The following is a 13,078-nucleotide window of genomic DNA, read 5'->3' as shown; positions in this document are numbered from 1 at the left end:
ACACTGATGTTCAGAGAGTTCGCTAACAACACAGCTAACACAATCACTTCAAACTGAAGCTGGAAAGAAAACAAACTAGCTGTGTTTCATTTAGTTTTACCTGTTTTTTTTTACATTTCTTTGTATATGTCCATCAAAATTATGCTGATTCATGATTTCGACTGGCTCAGAAAAGCTGCCTGCCCGTCTGTCTCATTCCAACTTCCCATCCCTACACGTTAATTACTATGAGACAGCTGGAGATCGAATTTCAATATTGAAACAATGTTGCAAATGTCAGAGATTCAGACTGCAGGTTTTATACAAATCTCCGTTATTGAAAACCAATTGCTCGTCTAAAAGAAATGGGAGATAATGTCTAGATGCTTTTTACAGTGGGGATTAAGATTATAAATTGTCTGGCTGGGCTGAGACAGTGGATTGCATAGTGAGATGGAACAGAGTAAATATACATTTCACCATCTGTAACGGCTTTCTTCTATCTCCTCCTCTGACGAGGAGGTGTAGCAAGGATCGGACCAAAATGCAGCGTGTAGATTGCGATCCATGTTTATTCAACAATGATAAAACATGAACTGTAAGAAAACAAACATAATGTGAAAACCGAAAAAGCCTAAACTGGTGCAAACTAACACAAGACAGTTACAAGGACACTAAGGACAATCACCCACGAAACACCCAAAGAATATGGCTGCCTAAATATGGTTCCCAATCAGAGACAACGATAAACACCTGCCTCTGATTGAGAACCACTTCAGACAGCCATAGACTTCACTAGAACACCCCACTAAGCTACAAACCCAACACACCACATACAAAAACCCATGCCACACCCTGGCCTGACCAAATAAATGAAAATAAACACAAAATACTTCGACCAGGGCGTGACACCATCATAGCTTTCATGGTGGTAACTTGTGGAAAAGACACCGACTGGAATGCGGTTTTAACCAATCAGCGTCAAGGATTAGACCCAATCGTTGTATAACTGTTGTCATTGTAAATTTAACTGGCATATCAGGTTGTCTCATAGGCCCAGTGCAGTCATAAATGGGATTATTCTGTGTTTCATATATATTTCCACACTATGAGGTTAGAATAATACTGCGGAATTGTAAACATTTGCATAATGCCCTTTTAGTGTAATAGCTGTTTGAAAAGACCACCTGAAATTTCAGCCTGTTTTGGTGGGAGGGAGTTTTGGCCTTCCATGGTGACATCATGGCAGTTAACCCACTGTTCCTAGGCCGTCATTGAAAATAAGAATTTGTTCTTAACTGACTTGCCTAGTTAAATAAAGGTAAAATAAATAAAAAATCACCATGCGGTAAATTAGTTAATAGATCGATAAGAAAGAGAGTACAAAACCTCTCTGCCAATAACAGCGATTTTCAGTTTTCCCCTCCCCACTCAGACCACTCTCAAACAGTCCAAGCAAAATTCTTGCTTGAGAAATTGCCCTTTGCTAAGAAGCTATTTTTTTTTATTTTTTTTTATTGAAAACAAGACTTCACATTGAGAAAAAAATGGCTGCATTTGACCATTAAAGTTTATATGATTTGTATTGTAATGCTAGTCAGTGATTTCCTGTGTTATAATAGGGTGATCTCATAGCCTGGTTCCTCTCTAGGTTTCTTCCTAGGTTTTGGCCTTTCTAGGGAGTTTTTCCTAGCCAACGTGCTTCAACACCTGCATTGCTTGCTGTTTGGGGTTTTAAGCTGGGTTTCTGTACAGCACTTTGAGATATCACATGATGTACGAAGGGCTATATAAATCAATTTTATTTGATCTCCTCCCATGTTTCAGACTGAGTGCAGCAAGCCAGTGGAACTCAGTCCCCCAGAAGCCTTCCTTCCCAGGGTTCTTCCAGGGTATGCTGTATGTGGACGGCCATCCCAGAGACACCTTCATCAGACTGCCTGTGTGTAAAGCAGCCCAACAGGCTCTGTGGTTATGATAGAGATCACCACCTGTCCATACTGTGTCCCTGCTGGTTTATTCGTATAGTATGGTAGACCTATCTCTGGTTTATTGGTTTATAGTGTAGTAGGCCCATCCCTCATCAGACACACATACTGATGAAAGAAGTTCCCAGAGAAACTCTAAACTCTGATTGTCAAGTCACTGATTACAGTGTTTCCATCCACAGGGCTGGAGTAAAGGAGTGGTCTTTATCAACGGGCAGAATCTTGGACGCCACTGGTCCATCGGTCCCCAGAAAACCCTCTACCTTCCTGGACCTTGGCTTAAAAGTGGAAATAATCAGGTAGAACTGAAAAAAGCTCCTTTGATTTCTAATAGATATAGGGTTCTAGGCTTCTGATGTGTTTTCTCATGTTTACACTACCATGTATTCTTATAAAGTGTGAATCAGACTTTATTTGTACAGTTTATCCTCAAATCAAGACACGTACTGATACATAAACAGGCTTGAATGGTTTGTTTAATGGATCCTTTTTTCATTATTTTAGATCATTGTGTTCGAGGAACAGAAAGCTGATGACAAATTAGTATTTGTTGAAAATCCTGATCATGGAAAAACAATTGATGTATACAAATATCCATTTTGTGTTCTGCTTTGAAATGCTCAATATTTTAAATAAATTAACACATAATAAATAAATAAATAAATAAACACAGCAATTTCTTATAACATAGTAATAACACGTAATACAAAAGCTATGATTACCTTAACACATTGTATGTAATGTTTTTGTGTTATGGGATGGGTCTACCACTGAATGTGATGATAGACATGTCTTTTTATGTAGTCTAGAGCACAGCCATAAGGCAAGTTACATACACTACCGTTCATACGTTTGGGGTCACTTAGAAATGTCCGTTTTTGACAACATTGTACAAGATCTTCAGTTTCTTGACAATTTCTTGCATGGAATAGCCTTCATTTCTCAGAACAAGAATATACTGACCAATTCCAGAAGTAAATATTTTGTTTCTGGCCATTTTGAGCCTGTATTTGAACCCACAAATCCTGATGCTCCAGATACTCAACTAGTCTAAAGGCCAGTTTTATTGCTTCTTTAATCAGAACAACCGTTTTCAGCTGTGCTAACATAATTGCAAAATTATTTTCTAATGATCAATTAGCCTTTCAAAATGTTAAACTTGGATTAGCTAACACAACGTGCCATTGGAACACAGGAGTGATGGTTGCTGATAATGGGCCTCTGTACGCCTATGTAGTTATTCCATTACAAATCGTCTGTTTCCAGCTACAAGAGTCATTTACAATATTATCAATGTCTACACTGTATTTCTGATCAGTTTGATGTTATTTTAATGGACCAAAAATTAGCTTTTCTTTCAAAAACAAGTACATTTCTAAGTGACACCAAACTTATGAACGGCAGTGTACATACATTAAAAGACAAGACATTGAGTGGTGGAATGTAGACTATTACAACAAAGAAAGGTAAGATGGAAGAGATAAAGGACAACCAAGTTCAAAGGTAAAATGCAGATGTGTAAAACATTCAAGTTCAGTACCTTACTCTAGTTGTCTGGATAGGCAGTGTTATTGTCCATCTAAAATGAAATATAGATGAAAAAACAAACCACTTGATTTCACATTTACAGTATTTGTCTTGAGTACTGTTAGGCATACTTTTGCTGTTAGGTTGACTAAAAAGGTATTTAATTGTATTTAGATGAACACAATAGAGTTTGCAGCGCATCTTATGCTCATCTTGAATGGTAAAGCTCAGGTTATTAGTCTGTAAACATTAGCCTACAACATGTTTTGAACTGGTCATTTTATTTTATCATAAGTTCTTTGTTCTTCTCTGTATTTTATAATAATCTGACGCCCCTTTGTGTATTTTATTTTATTTGATGAATTGCTTGTATATCATAGATTTTAAATCTTTCTTATTACAGATTATCCATTATATTGACCTCTGTTTATCATCTATCCCGATTTGCCTATTCACTTTTACCCCTACCTACATGTACACAGTGGCAACACGTCATCCATTGCAGGTTAGGCTTGCCTGTTTTGTATGTTATTTTGGCATTAGTACATGTCACATATCAGTTTGCAAACAATGTAACAAAAAATGTACATAATTTGAGTTAATAAAGCCACAAACACACATGGTTCCTTTTTGGTTTTCTTGAGCAAGGCAGCTCCAAAATGCAGGTGTTTCAGCCTAGCTCAGTGCTTTCTGTGGTGGTGGGGCAAGCCAGCAGGAAATACAGAGCGTTGCGCTGTGATTGGCTCAGTGTTCTGTCACTCATGGGGACACTATGTCACCGCCAAGTCTAAGAGTAGACCTCGAAAGGTTCAAGGTCATTGGCCACATAAAATGACGTCAAATCACGTAATATGTACAGTAGCTTTGATTGGACTGATGTCAACATACTTTCAAAATCTTAGCTAGCAGTCAATATCATGAATCAACTCCACAATGTACTGGCAAATCCTTTTCAATCCTTGTCATATGAAGATAAATAATTAAGAGAAATCATAGAAAAAATGTATCTGTGCTCATCGGCCATTGGGCATTAACATTACACAACAAGTTGGAAATCGCAAAATCCACAATGAGTGGTTTGGAAGGAAGGTGAGTTCAAAAATGTCTAGTAAACTGCTGCATAAATTATGTAATATGCCAGGGAGATATGTATACTGTAGCTAGGAATGTAATACTAAGTGTATGTTGTGTAGTAAGCTGTTAGTAGCCCATGTGCAGCACCCTAATAATTTGGTCCCTTTTCCCCTCTTAATTTCGCCTACTGTTCTGATTTGGTGGTGCACATGCAGCCTTTTGCCTGTTTTAGAGAAATGTAATCATTGAATATTGTAAGAGCCTTCATTGTCTGCTTATATGCCCCCGTTATTTATCCTATGGTTCTGACTAGGTGTACAGGGGGAATACTAAGAGCAGCCCATGTTCTGAATTCTGTCGTTGTACATTTCAAAAGTGCTGAACAAAAGTTATATTGACAATGTCCATCCTAGCTCGCTCATTAATGTCTTAATCGAAATAACAGATTGCCTCTTATCCACTCGTCGTTCCCTTATGCCATAGTTTGTACATCTCAATTGTCAGTAGAAACCACATTTGTTTAAACAAGTCAGCCATATCAGTTATGTTTTTTTTAAAGGCAGTAAATTAGGCTGAATTAACTGTAGTCTCAAAATGTAGGCCCAACAGTATGTGGGCACCGTTTGTCACCGTTATAGTGCAGTCCATGTATTGTTTAGTGTTGTGTAGTAGCTTTGCTGACATGCATAATTTATTTTTTATTTTTTTAATTGCCCCACCGATATTTACATGCTAAAATTGCCACTGTGTGTACATATTACCTAAATTACCTCGTGCCCCCTGCACATTGACTCGGTACTGATACTCCTTGTATATAGTCTTGTTATTTTGTATTACTATTTAATTTTTAATTTTTGTGCAAGTGTTTCTTACTTTTAACTCTGTTGTAGTCGTTATGGCTATATCGTAAAAATTCATGAAAAAAAACATTTTTGAAGGGTCCTTAATTCAAGGTTAGGGTTTAAAATCACATTTTAACAAGATAAATTGTAGAAATTGGCGAGGTTTATGACTTTGTGGCTGTCGTAACTAGTGATGATATAACTGATATAAAGTTGCCGGGATGTCAAGTGTCCTACTCGATTCGGCAAAGGTAAGAATATCTGGATGAACTATATAATTTTAGCTAAATGTAGCAATGAATAAATTGGCAAAATGTTTTTAAAGGGACAATTCTGTGAACTGTTTTGTGCATGTTTTAAAATGACACAAAACCTGTTATCAAAGGTGTCAGCTAGATGATGTGCAGGAGCTTGCAGGGATTTGTAGTTTTGCATGATGTCTACTTTAATGCTAATTAGCATTTTCGAATGCGAGTAAATAGAGACAAATATATTGATAAAAGACACCTTGTCGGAGAGAGATTTGCATGGTTATCAAAGCGTCACGCCAGGGTAAGCCTACACGAAACACAGCACTTATTTGAAGTGTTTCTAAATTCCTCAATGGGGAAAACGAATGGAACCATTTTGCTGTTTGACCGCTAGGTTTTATGGGTATTATGGTACCTGTTGGGCTTTATGAACCCCCATACAAAAACTGACTTGGTGAGCGAAAAAAACGGGGGGCAAAACACTTGCTGGGGAAGGCAGATTTTGGGCAAAATTATCTGTCACACTTCGCCTCTTCCTCTCTGTTTTTATTCACGATCCCAGTAGTTGCGGAACACTGCGTTGTTGACCGTGAATATCCATTTTGCGACATTTGCGTCAACAGTGAGCAATCGCAATCATCGGTCATTTGAAGTTGAAATACGGTGGTTAGTTTCATTGCACAAGCGGGTGGAGTATGGTTTTCTACGCGTTTCTTGTACAGTAGGCTAGTAAATGGTGCATTTGAAATGCCTGTCTATAAATTGCAAGGTTACTAGGATGTGCATTGGATGAACAGCAGCCTAAACCGGAGAGCTATTCGATCAGGATAAAATATTGGTTACTGCTTTTATTTTAGGTCTTGCTTCTGTATTTTGACACATTGCCGTCAGTTGGAAATGGAGATTGCCACCGCACTGGGGTGTTTTGTTGCTTTTGCCTTCGGAGGACTAGTATTTGTAGCGTATAAACTTGGTTTACTGTATCAGTTGTTTCATAAGGTAAGTCCCTTCGGTGTAAACAATATTACATTCTAACTTGGCTTCAGCCTGCTCACTTGCTGTCTCAACTCTGAAACTCGCCTGCAACCTGACATTCTTAGAAGCAAAACAGCTTGCTCTTACTGTACCTTACTACAATGTCTATTTTTTTCACCTAGTCTTAGTAGGTGAAAGGTAACCCTGCTGCATGTGAGAGAACTTTTAACTGCCTTGTGGCTAACACAAAGGCCATGACGACAGTGCAGGTTCTTCAGAAGTCATACATTGGCCACAAGGTGAATTAGGCCTACAAGGACAATATGCAGTTCATTGATAATTACAAGATACTATAGTGATAAATACATAAACTAGAAAAGCCTATAGGTTATGACAGCACTTTTCAGTTAATTAAATCAAATATTCACAGTCCATGACCCTGATTTTGAAGTCTGCCTGTTCAGTTATTTGCCTGAGTCCTCTACTTCTTCCCCCAGACTGAGACCCAGAGCCCTCGCCATGGTGGGGAGAGTGTGGCAGAGGTTCTGCGTGCCCATGGGGTTAAGTTTGTCTTCACCCTGGTGGGGGGGCACATCTCGCCCATCTTGGTGGCCTGCGAGAAGCTGGGCATCCGCATCGTGGACACCAGGCACGAGGCTACTGCCGTCTTTGCAGCTGATGCAGTAGCCAGGCTCTCCGGTAAATAAGTAACATGCCTAATATCGCAGACACTGACAACTGTAATGTAAGGTATTTATCTGAACTGTCCGGGACTGGTTTAACTTGCTTAGTGCACTATAGTCTACTCATTTATTCAAACAGTAACATTGACACTGTCAGTGATTCTCCCTCCAACAGGCACTGTAGGTGTAGCTGCAGTGACTGCTGGCCCAGGTCTGACTAACACAGTCACAGCAGTGAAGAACGCTCAGATGGCCGAGTCTCCACTGCTTCTCTTGGGGGGAGCTGCTGCAACACTACTTCAGGTGAGAGTCTGAGGGCTTTTACTGGTGTAGCTGCATGGGGGTACCCTAGTCCTAACGTTAACACTAAGGCTAAGGTCACGATGCACCAGCAAGTTCGACACAACAAATTACCATAATCCTGCATTGTTGAGTTGTGACTGGGTGAGCACACTCTCGTATGATTTTCCCCCTATCCATTGTGGAGGTTTGACCTCTTGGTGAACCTTTGCTGTGCAGGGTAGAGGAGCGCTGCAGGACATTGACCAGATGTCCCTGTTCAAGCCGCTGTGTAAGTTCTGCGCCTCAGTGAGGAGTGTGAAGGACATCGCCATCACTGTGAGGAAGGCCCTGGCCATCGCCCAGTCTGGAACTCCAGGCCCTGTGTTCATAGAGTTCCCCATCGACACACTCTACCCCTTCCACCTGGTGTCCAAAGAGTTCGGAGTGAAAAACCCTCCCAAGGGAATAATGGGAAAAGTTGTCACTTGGTAAGTAATCAGCAGAATTGTGCTCGACCATGCTTTCACACATCCCTAGTGATTTGTGAAAGTAACAGATGCTGTATATTTTCTTCCATAAGGTACCTCCACAATCACCTAAAGAACTTGTTTGCCGGGGCCTGGGAAACCAGAGACGTGTCCCCTCTCCCTGTACACATCCCTCAGGCCACAGACAATCAGGCAAGACTAACTCTAGCCCTCAGTCGTTCTCTAACAACTGTGAGAAAGGCTTGATTTGGTAGAAGCCGATAGTTCATTCTGTAACCAGTTACAGTTTTCCAATAGACACGAAGGCATGTTTTTTTTTAATGTATCCCTTGTGGCTCAACCTCTATTGATCTGTCATCAGGTACAAAAGTGTATAGAGCTGGTGAGCAGAGCCAAGAAGCCTGTTATCCTACTGGGGAGCCAGGCAACACTACCTCCAACACCTACAGACGACATCAGGTATTTCAACAACCACATTTATATTACACAAGACATCAGCAGACTTCTGGTCCATTCAATGCCCATTCATATAGTTGTCCTGTAACAGGGCGGCCCTGGAGTCCCTAGGTATCCCCTGCTTCCTGGGTGGAATGTCCCGTGGCATGCTGGGTAGGAACAGTCCCTTGCACATCAGACAGAACAGGAGTGATGCCCTGAAGGAAGCAGACCTTGTGCTGCTAGCAGGTGAGACAAACTGCCAGCTGTAAGTTTTGTCTTCATACATTTTTTGTCTTTGAGGCAGTCTCACAATGGTGGTATGTGTTCCAGGAACTGTATGTGACTTCCGATTAAGCTACGGCAGAGTGCTAAACAGACGCAGCAGGATCATTGCTGTCAACAGAGACAAGACTCAACTTCTGAAGAACTCTGACATGTTTTGGAAGCCCACTGTGGCCATTCAGGGTTGGAACTGATGACTGAAATGTCCAATCAGAAGTCTTATTTGCTTTCACAAAATGCTGCCACTTCCTCTTTGGGCTATTTGGTCTTGTGGAGACTCACATTTCTGTCTGTCTTTTAGGAGATGCAGGCTCCTTCCTACTCCGCCTCTCCAAAGGCCTCAAGGGCCACACATGTCCAGAAGATTGGCCACAGTGTCTCAAAGCAGGAGATGTCACCAAAGAGAAGGCTAATCGGTACACTTGTGGAATTCATTCAGCAAGTTGGGCAGAAAGCCAAAAGTATTTTTTTGTATACCTAACTAATGACCTCCATGCAAATGACTATAGTTAGTACATCTAGTGCACCAACCAGACAGTACAGGCTGGGTTATTTCCCTGTGAAAGTGTGTTTTGTTCTGTGTGTTTTTCATGCAGGAGGAAGGCTGATGAGAAGACGGACCGCCACCTGAACCCCCTGAGTGTCCTGCACCGCGTGGATGAGTTGATGGCTGACGACAGCATCATAGTGGCGGATGGGGGCGACTTTGTGGGCAGTGCTGCTTACATCATGAGACCAAGGGGCCCACTCCGCTGGCTGGATCCAGGTCAGGATCCTCAGTGGACAGTGTTGAGTTAATTTTTATAAAATATGTTTTGAAATGTGTTATAATGTGGTCACTTGAGTAAGAGAGGTATTAACATGTACAATAAAAAAAGTAGGACTTGTTTATTGAATGTGAACCCTGGATGTTCTTGATATCTTAATGGATGATTACCTAATGTTTGTCATTCTAACAGGAGCATTTGGAACCCTTGGTGTTGGAGGAGGGTTTGCTCTGGGAGCCAAGCTGTGTCGACCTGAGTCAGAGGTACGGTAGAATACCAAGCATCCTTTATCCATCACTGTTTTATACAGGTTTAGGTTTTTCGTTTTTTCATGCTTTAAAACACCATCTATGGTTTTGGTTGAGTTTAGCTGACTATGTTTCTCATTAAGGTGTGGATCATCTATGGCGATGGATCCTTGGGATACAGTGTTGCAGAATTTGACACCTTTACCAGACACAAGGTACAGTAATAACCAATTCACTATTCAGACCAATTTATCAACAACTAATCATGCATTCAGACCAGTTAATCTGCTTTGTCCCTCTCTCCCAGACGCCAGTAATTGCCCTGGTGGGGAACGATGCCTGTTGGAGCCAGATTGCCAGGGAGCAGGTTCCCATCCTGGGCAGCAATGTGGCCTGTGGCCTGGCCTTCACAGGTCTTTATGTTGCCTACTGTACCCTCATTGCCACCATATTGGGGATATCTAGTGCCCATACTCACACATGCAATGTCTCTGTTGGCCTATATCATCTCTTTGGATGTCTTGTCACACATCTAATTCACTCTCTGTTCTCCCCTTTCCTAGATTACCACATAGTTGCCGACGGTTATGGAGGCAAAGGCACCCTCATTGGTCGCGAAGACGAGGACAAGCTGGACGGCATCATAAAAGAGGCCCAGAAGGAGACCAGACAGGGAAGAGCCACACTTCTCAATGTTCTCATAGGGAAGACCAACTTCAGAGATGGCTCCATCTCTGTGTAGAGTAGCTCAGACTGCAACCCCTGGGGTCCCTGTCTGGACCTGCGGGTCCTAAAACCTTCCCACCTTGCCTAGAAACACATATGTTCACATGCTGTGGAACAGTACAACTGCTTTATTTTTTTCTGGTGAAAGGAAAACAATTCAGGAACTCAATCTTCTCAACCTTTATCAGCCTTTCAAACAGCTGTGAAGAGGAGTTTTGATCATGGACTTTTTGGTTATTTTTGCTGGAGAGAAACAAACTTGACATGTAGGCTTTGGAAAATGAACTACGGCTGGCTTTGCTGCTGTTATTATGTAGTAGGCCAGTATCCTTGCTGTATACACTTAACTAATACCTGTGTATTGACTTCAGATTGCCTATTGATCTACTGAACTCTACTTCGAAACTGGCTATTTATTTTGAAAAACCAAATAAAGTGAATTTTGGAATGGCACGTCCTTAGAGATATTTATGGAAATTAATCATACACTAACCTACAAGTCTCTGCAGGATCTGTAGGGTTAACAACAAGATAATAATACAATTGTAATCATTTAATTTAAATGGTATATAATTGATGATTGTATGGCTTTGCTTATTGAACGTGCTGTAAGACTCCACTAATACATCAATCAACAGAATGGATACACAAATACAAGACGCCCTATGAAAGAGGAAGGAATTTAAACGAAGATGTTACCATATTTTACCATTTGGGTATTGATCATTATCTTAAATAAATTATAAAATCTGACTTATTACACTGCTCATACTATTTCAGGTTGACTTATTTTAAGGAATTCTGCATTATCCTGATTGTGCAAATTGAAGTCCACCTTAAATTTGAGTGTTTTGAGAATATTGGAATATTTTTCTGTTTTGCTTTGAATGTACTATTCATAATGTTTGTCGGTTGTAAGGACAGGGATTGGTAGACACCTGACCTGAATCTGGGTCTGAGAATCTCTTGCACTAGCATATGGTATTTGATTATATAAAATGTCATCTTCTACAAACACAGTGATACTAGTATGCCTCCTTTGTTTTTCAATGTTGATACAATGCATTTAGTCATCAGTTCTGGAATCCAAACACTGGGATTATAGGAACAGTTATTTTTGTCGTTGCAATAGAGAATAATGTAAATGTGTTTTTTTACCCTCTATTGAGTTTGTGACACCAACTACACTGGTTGTCTAATTCTGATATCCTGACCATTGAATGACTACACTATCCACTCCACTGCCCTCCTTATCCTCTATCATTTACCTTGAACTTGTATCAACTCAGATGTCAAGATTGTGTTGGCTGTAGGCAGAGCTACTGTACATACAGATCTCTATATGTCTCTGGCTATATAGTCACAAACTTGCTCGTTTTACGTTACCATACTACCAAGTCTTGTTAAATGTTCTACTGTATTAATGTTCTATGACTGTTTTGGATAATAGGATATTATGGTTTGCTTTTAGATTAGATGTTCAAAGTCTACAAGTGTTCCAATCAGTGTATTACATAATACAATTTGGATCATCACACCATAACCATTTACTTTGGTCTTATTGGTTGAAACAAGTTGAGTAATTATATATCTGCTTGATATATGAATGATTGTTATTTGGCCAACAGTGGTCTTCTCTTAACTACTTTTCCAGCTGTATGTTCTCCTCTGCACCTGTAGACCTCTTTATTATTCTCTACTATTCCAGGGAGAGTTGCCTCCTATCAACCTTTCTATGGTGAGCAGTGCCCCTGTTGATTCTCTGGAGCACATGCAGAGCTAGAGCTAACATCAGGCATTGCAACGGCTTTTCATGTGTTCTGGGTTGGTCCTACTTTCCTACTTCCTCAAGCAGTACGAATAGAATTAACTGATTTCTTTCATATTTTTGTCCTGTTTTTACAGCAGTAACCTGTCTTAGTAACCTTTGGCCTGCTCCTTGTGGGTGCAATTCTCATAATTACCAGCAGATGGTGCACTCACCATTTTTGGTGTGTAAGCCACACTTACGCTTGGTATCCTCAAAGTAGGCTAAATAACCAGTGGTGTAAAGTACTTAAGTAAAAATACTTGAAAGTACTACTTAAGTAGATTTTTTGGGGTGTCTGTACTTTTACTATTTATATTTTACTTCACTACATTCCTAAAGAAAACTATGTACTTTTTACTCCATACATTTTCCCTGACACCTAAAAGTACTTGTTACATTTGAATGCTTAACATAACAGGACAATTGTCCAATTCAAGCACTTATCAAGAGACCATCTCTGATCATCCCTACTGCCTCTGATCCGATCTCACTTTTACTTGAGTCATTTTCTATTAAGGTATCTTTACTTATACTCAAGTATGACAATTGGGAACTTTTTCCACCACTGTAACTAACAACACGAATCACCATTTACATAAACTTTCTTGTTTAACAAGGATGTTCATCTGTTTAATTAATCTGTGTCCATACCACCGTGACAATATCTAGCTACTCTCTTAAACCCCTTTTTATGATAAAAGGAATATGTGAGTGATTC

At 40.2% G+C, this 13,078-nt stretch overlaps 2 protein-coding genes across 4 annotated transcripts in view; both read left to right on the top strand.

The window, feature by feature from the left end:
- The window catches only part of LOC139383086 (beta-galactosidase-1-like protein 2), a 30,923-nt gene extending 26,804 nt beyond the window's left edge, over positions 1-4,119 (top strand). For both annotated transcript variants that reach the window (XM_071127393.1, XM_071127394.1), the window contains 3 exons: positions 1,807-1,921; positions 2,150-2,266; positions 2,472-4,119. In XM_071127393.1, the coding sequence (XP_070983494.1) occupies positions 1,807-1,921; positions 2,150-2,266; positions 2,472-2,582 (343 nt within the window). In that variant the 3' untranslated portion in view covers positions 2,583-4,119. The remainder of the gene's footprint in view (positions 1-1,806; positions 1,922-2,149; positions 2,267-2,471) is intronic.
- A 1,947-nt stretch (positions 4,120-6,066) lies between these two features.
- LOC139382378 (2-hydroxyacyl-CoA lyase 2) lies at positions 6,067-11,569 on the top strand. 2 transcript variants are annotated; one of them, XM_071126383.1, is made up of 14 exons: positions 6,067-6,660; positions 7,134-7,335; positions 7,495-7,622; positions 7,839-8,089; positions 8,182-8,281; positions 8,451-8,548; positions 8,637-8,773; positions 8,858-8,992; positions 9,111-9,225; positions 9,406-9,575; positions 9,769-9,839; positions 9,968-10,039; positions 10,132-10,237; positions 10,388-11,569. In XM_071126383.1, the coding sequence occupies exons 1-14, from the start codon at positions 6,559-6,561 to the stop codon at positions 10,564-10,566; spliced, it is 1,866 nt and encodes a 621-aa protein (XP_070982484.1). In that variant the 5' UTR covers positions 6,067-6,558; the 3' UTR covers positions 10,567-11,569. The 2 variants fall into 2 exon arrangements, with proteins under 2 accessions (XP_070982484.1, XP_070982485.1); XM_071126384.1 differs by lacking the exon at positions 6,067-6,660 and adding an exon at positions 6,831-6,935.
- Positions 11,570-13,078: the final 1,509 nt, after the last annotated feature.

The sequence above is a fragment of the Oncorhynchus clarkii genome, chromosome 24 (assembly GCF_045791955.1).
Source record: "Oncorhynchus clarkii lewisi isolate Uvic-CL-2024 chromosome 24, UVic_Ocla_1.0, whole genome shotgun sequence".
Classification (NCBI taxonomy): Eukaryota; Metazoa; Chordata; class Actinopteri; order Salmoniformes; family Salmonidae; genus Oncorhynchus; species Oncorhynchus clarkii.
This window is presented reverse-complemented; position numbering and strand designations above follow the sequence as displayed.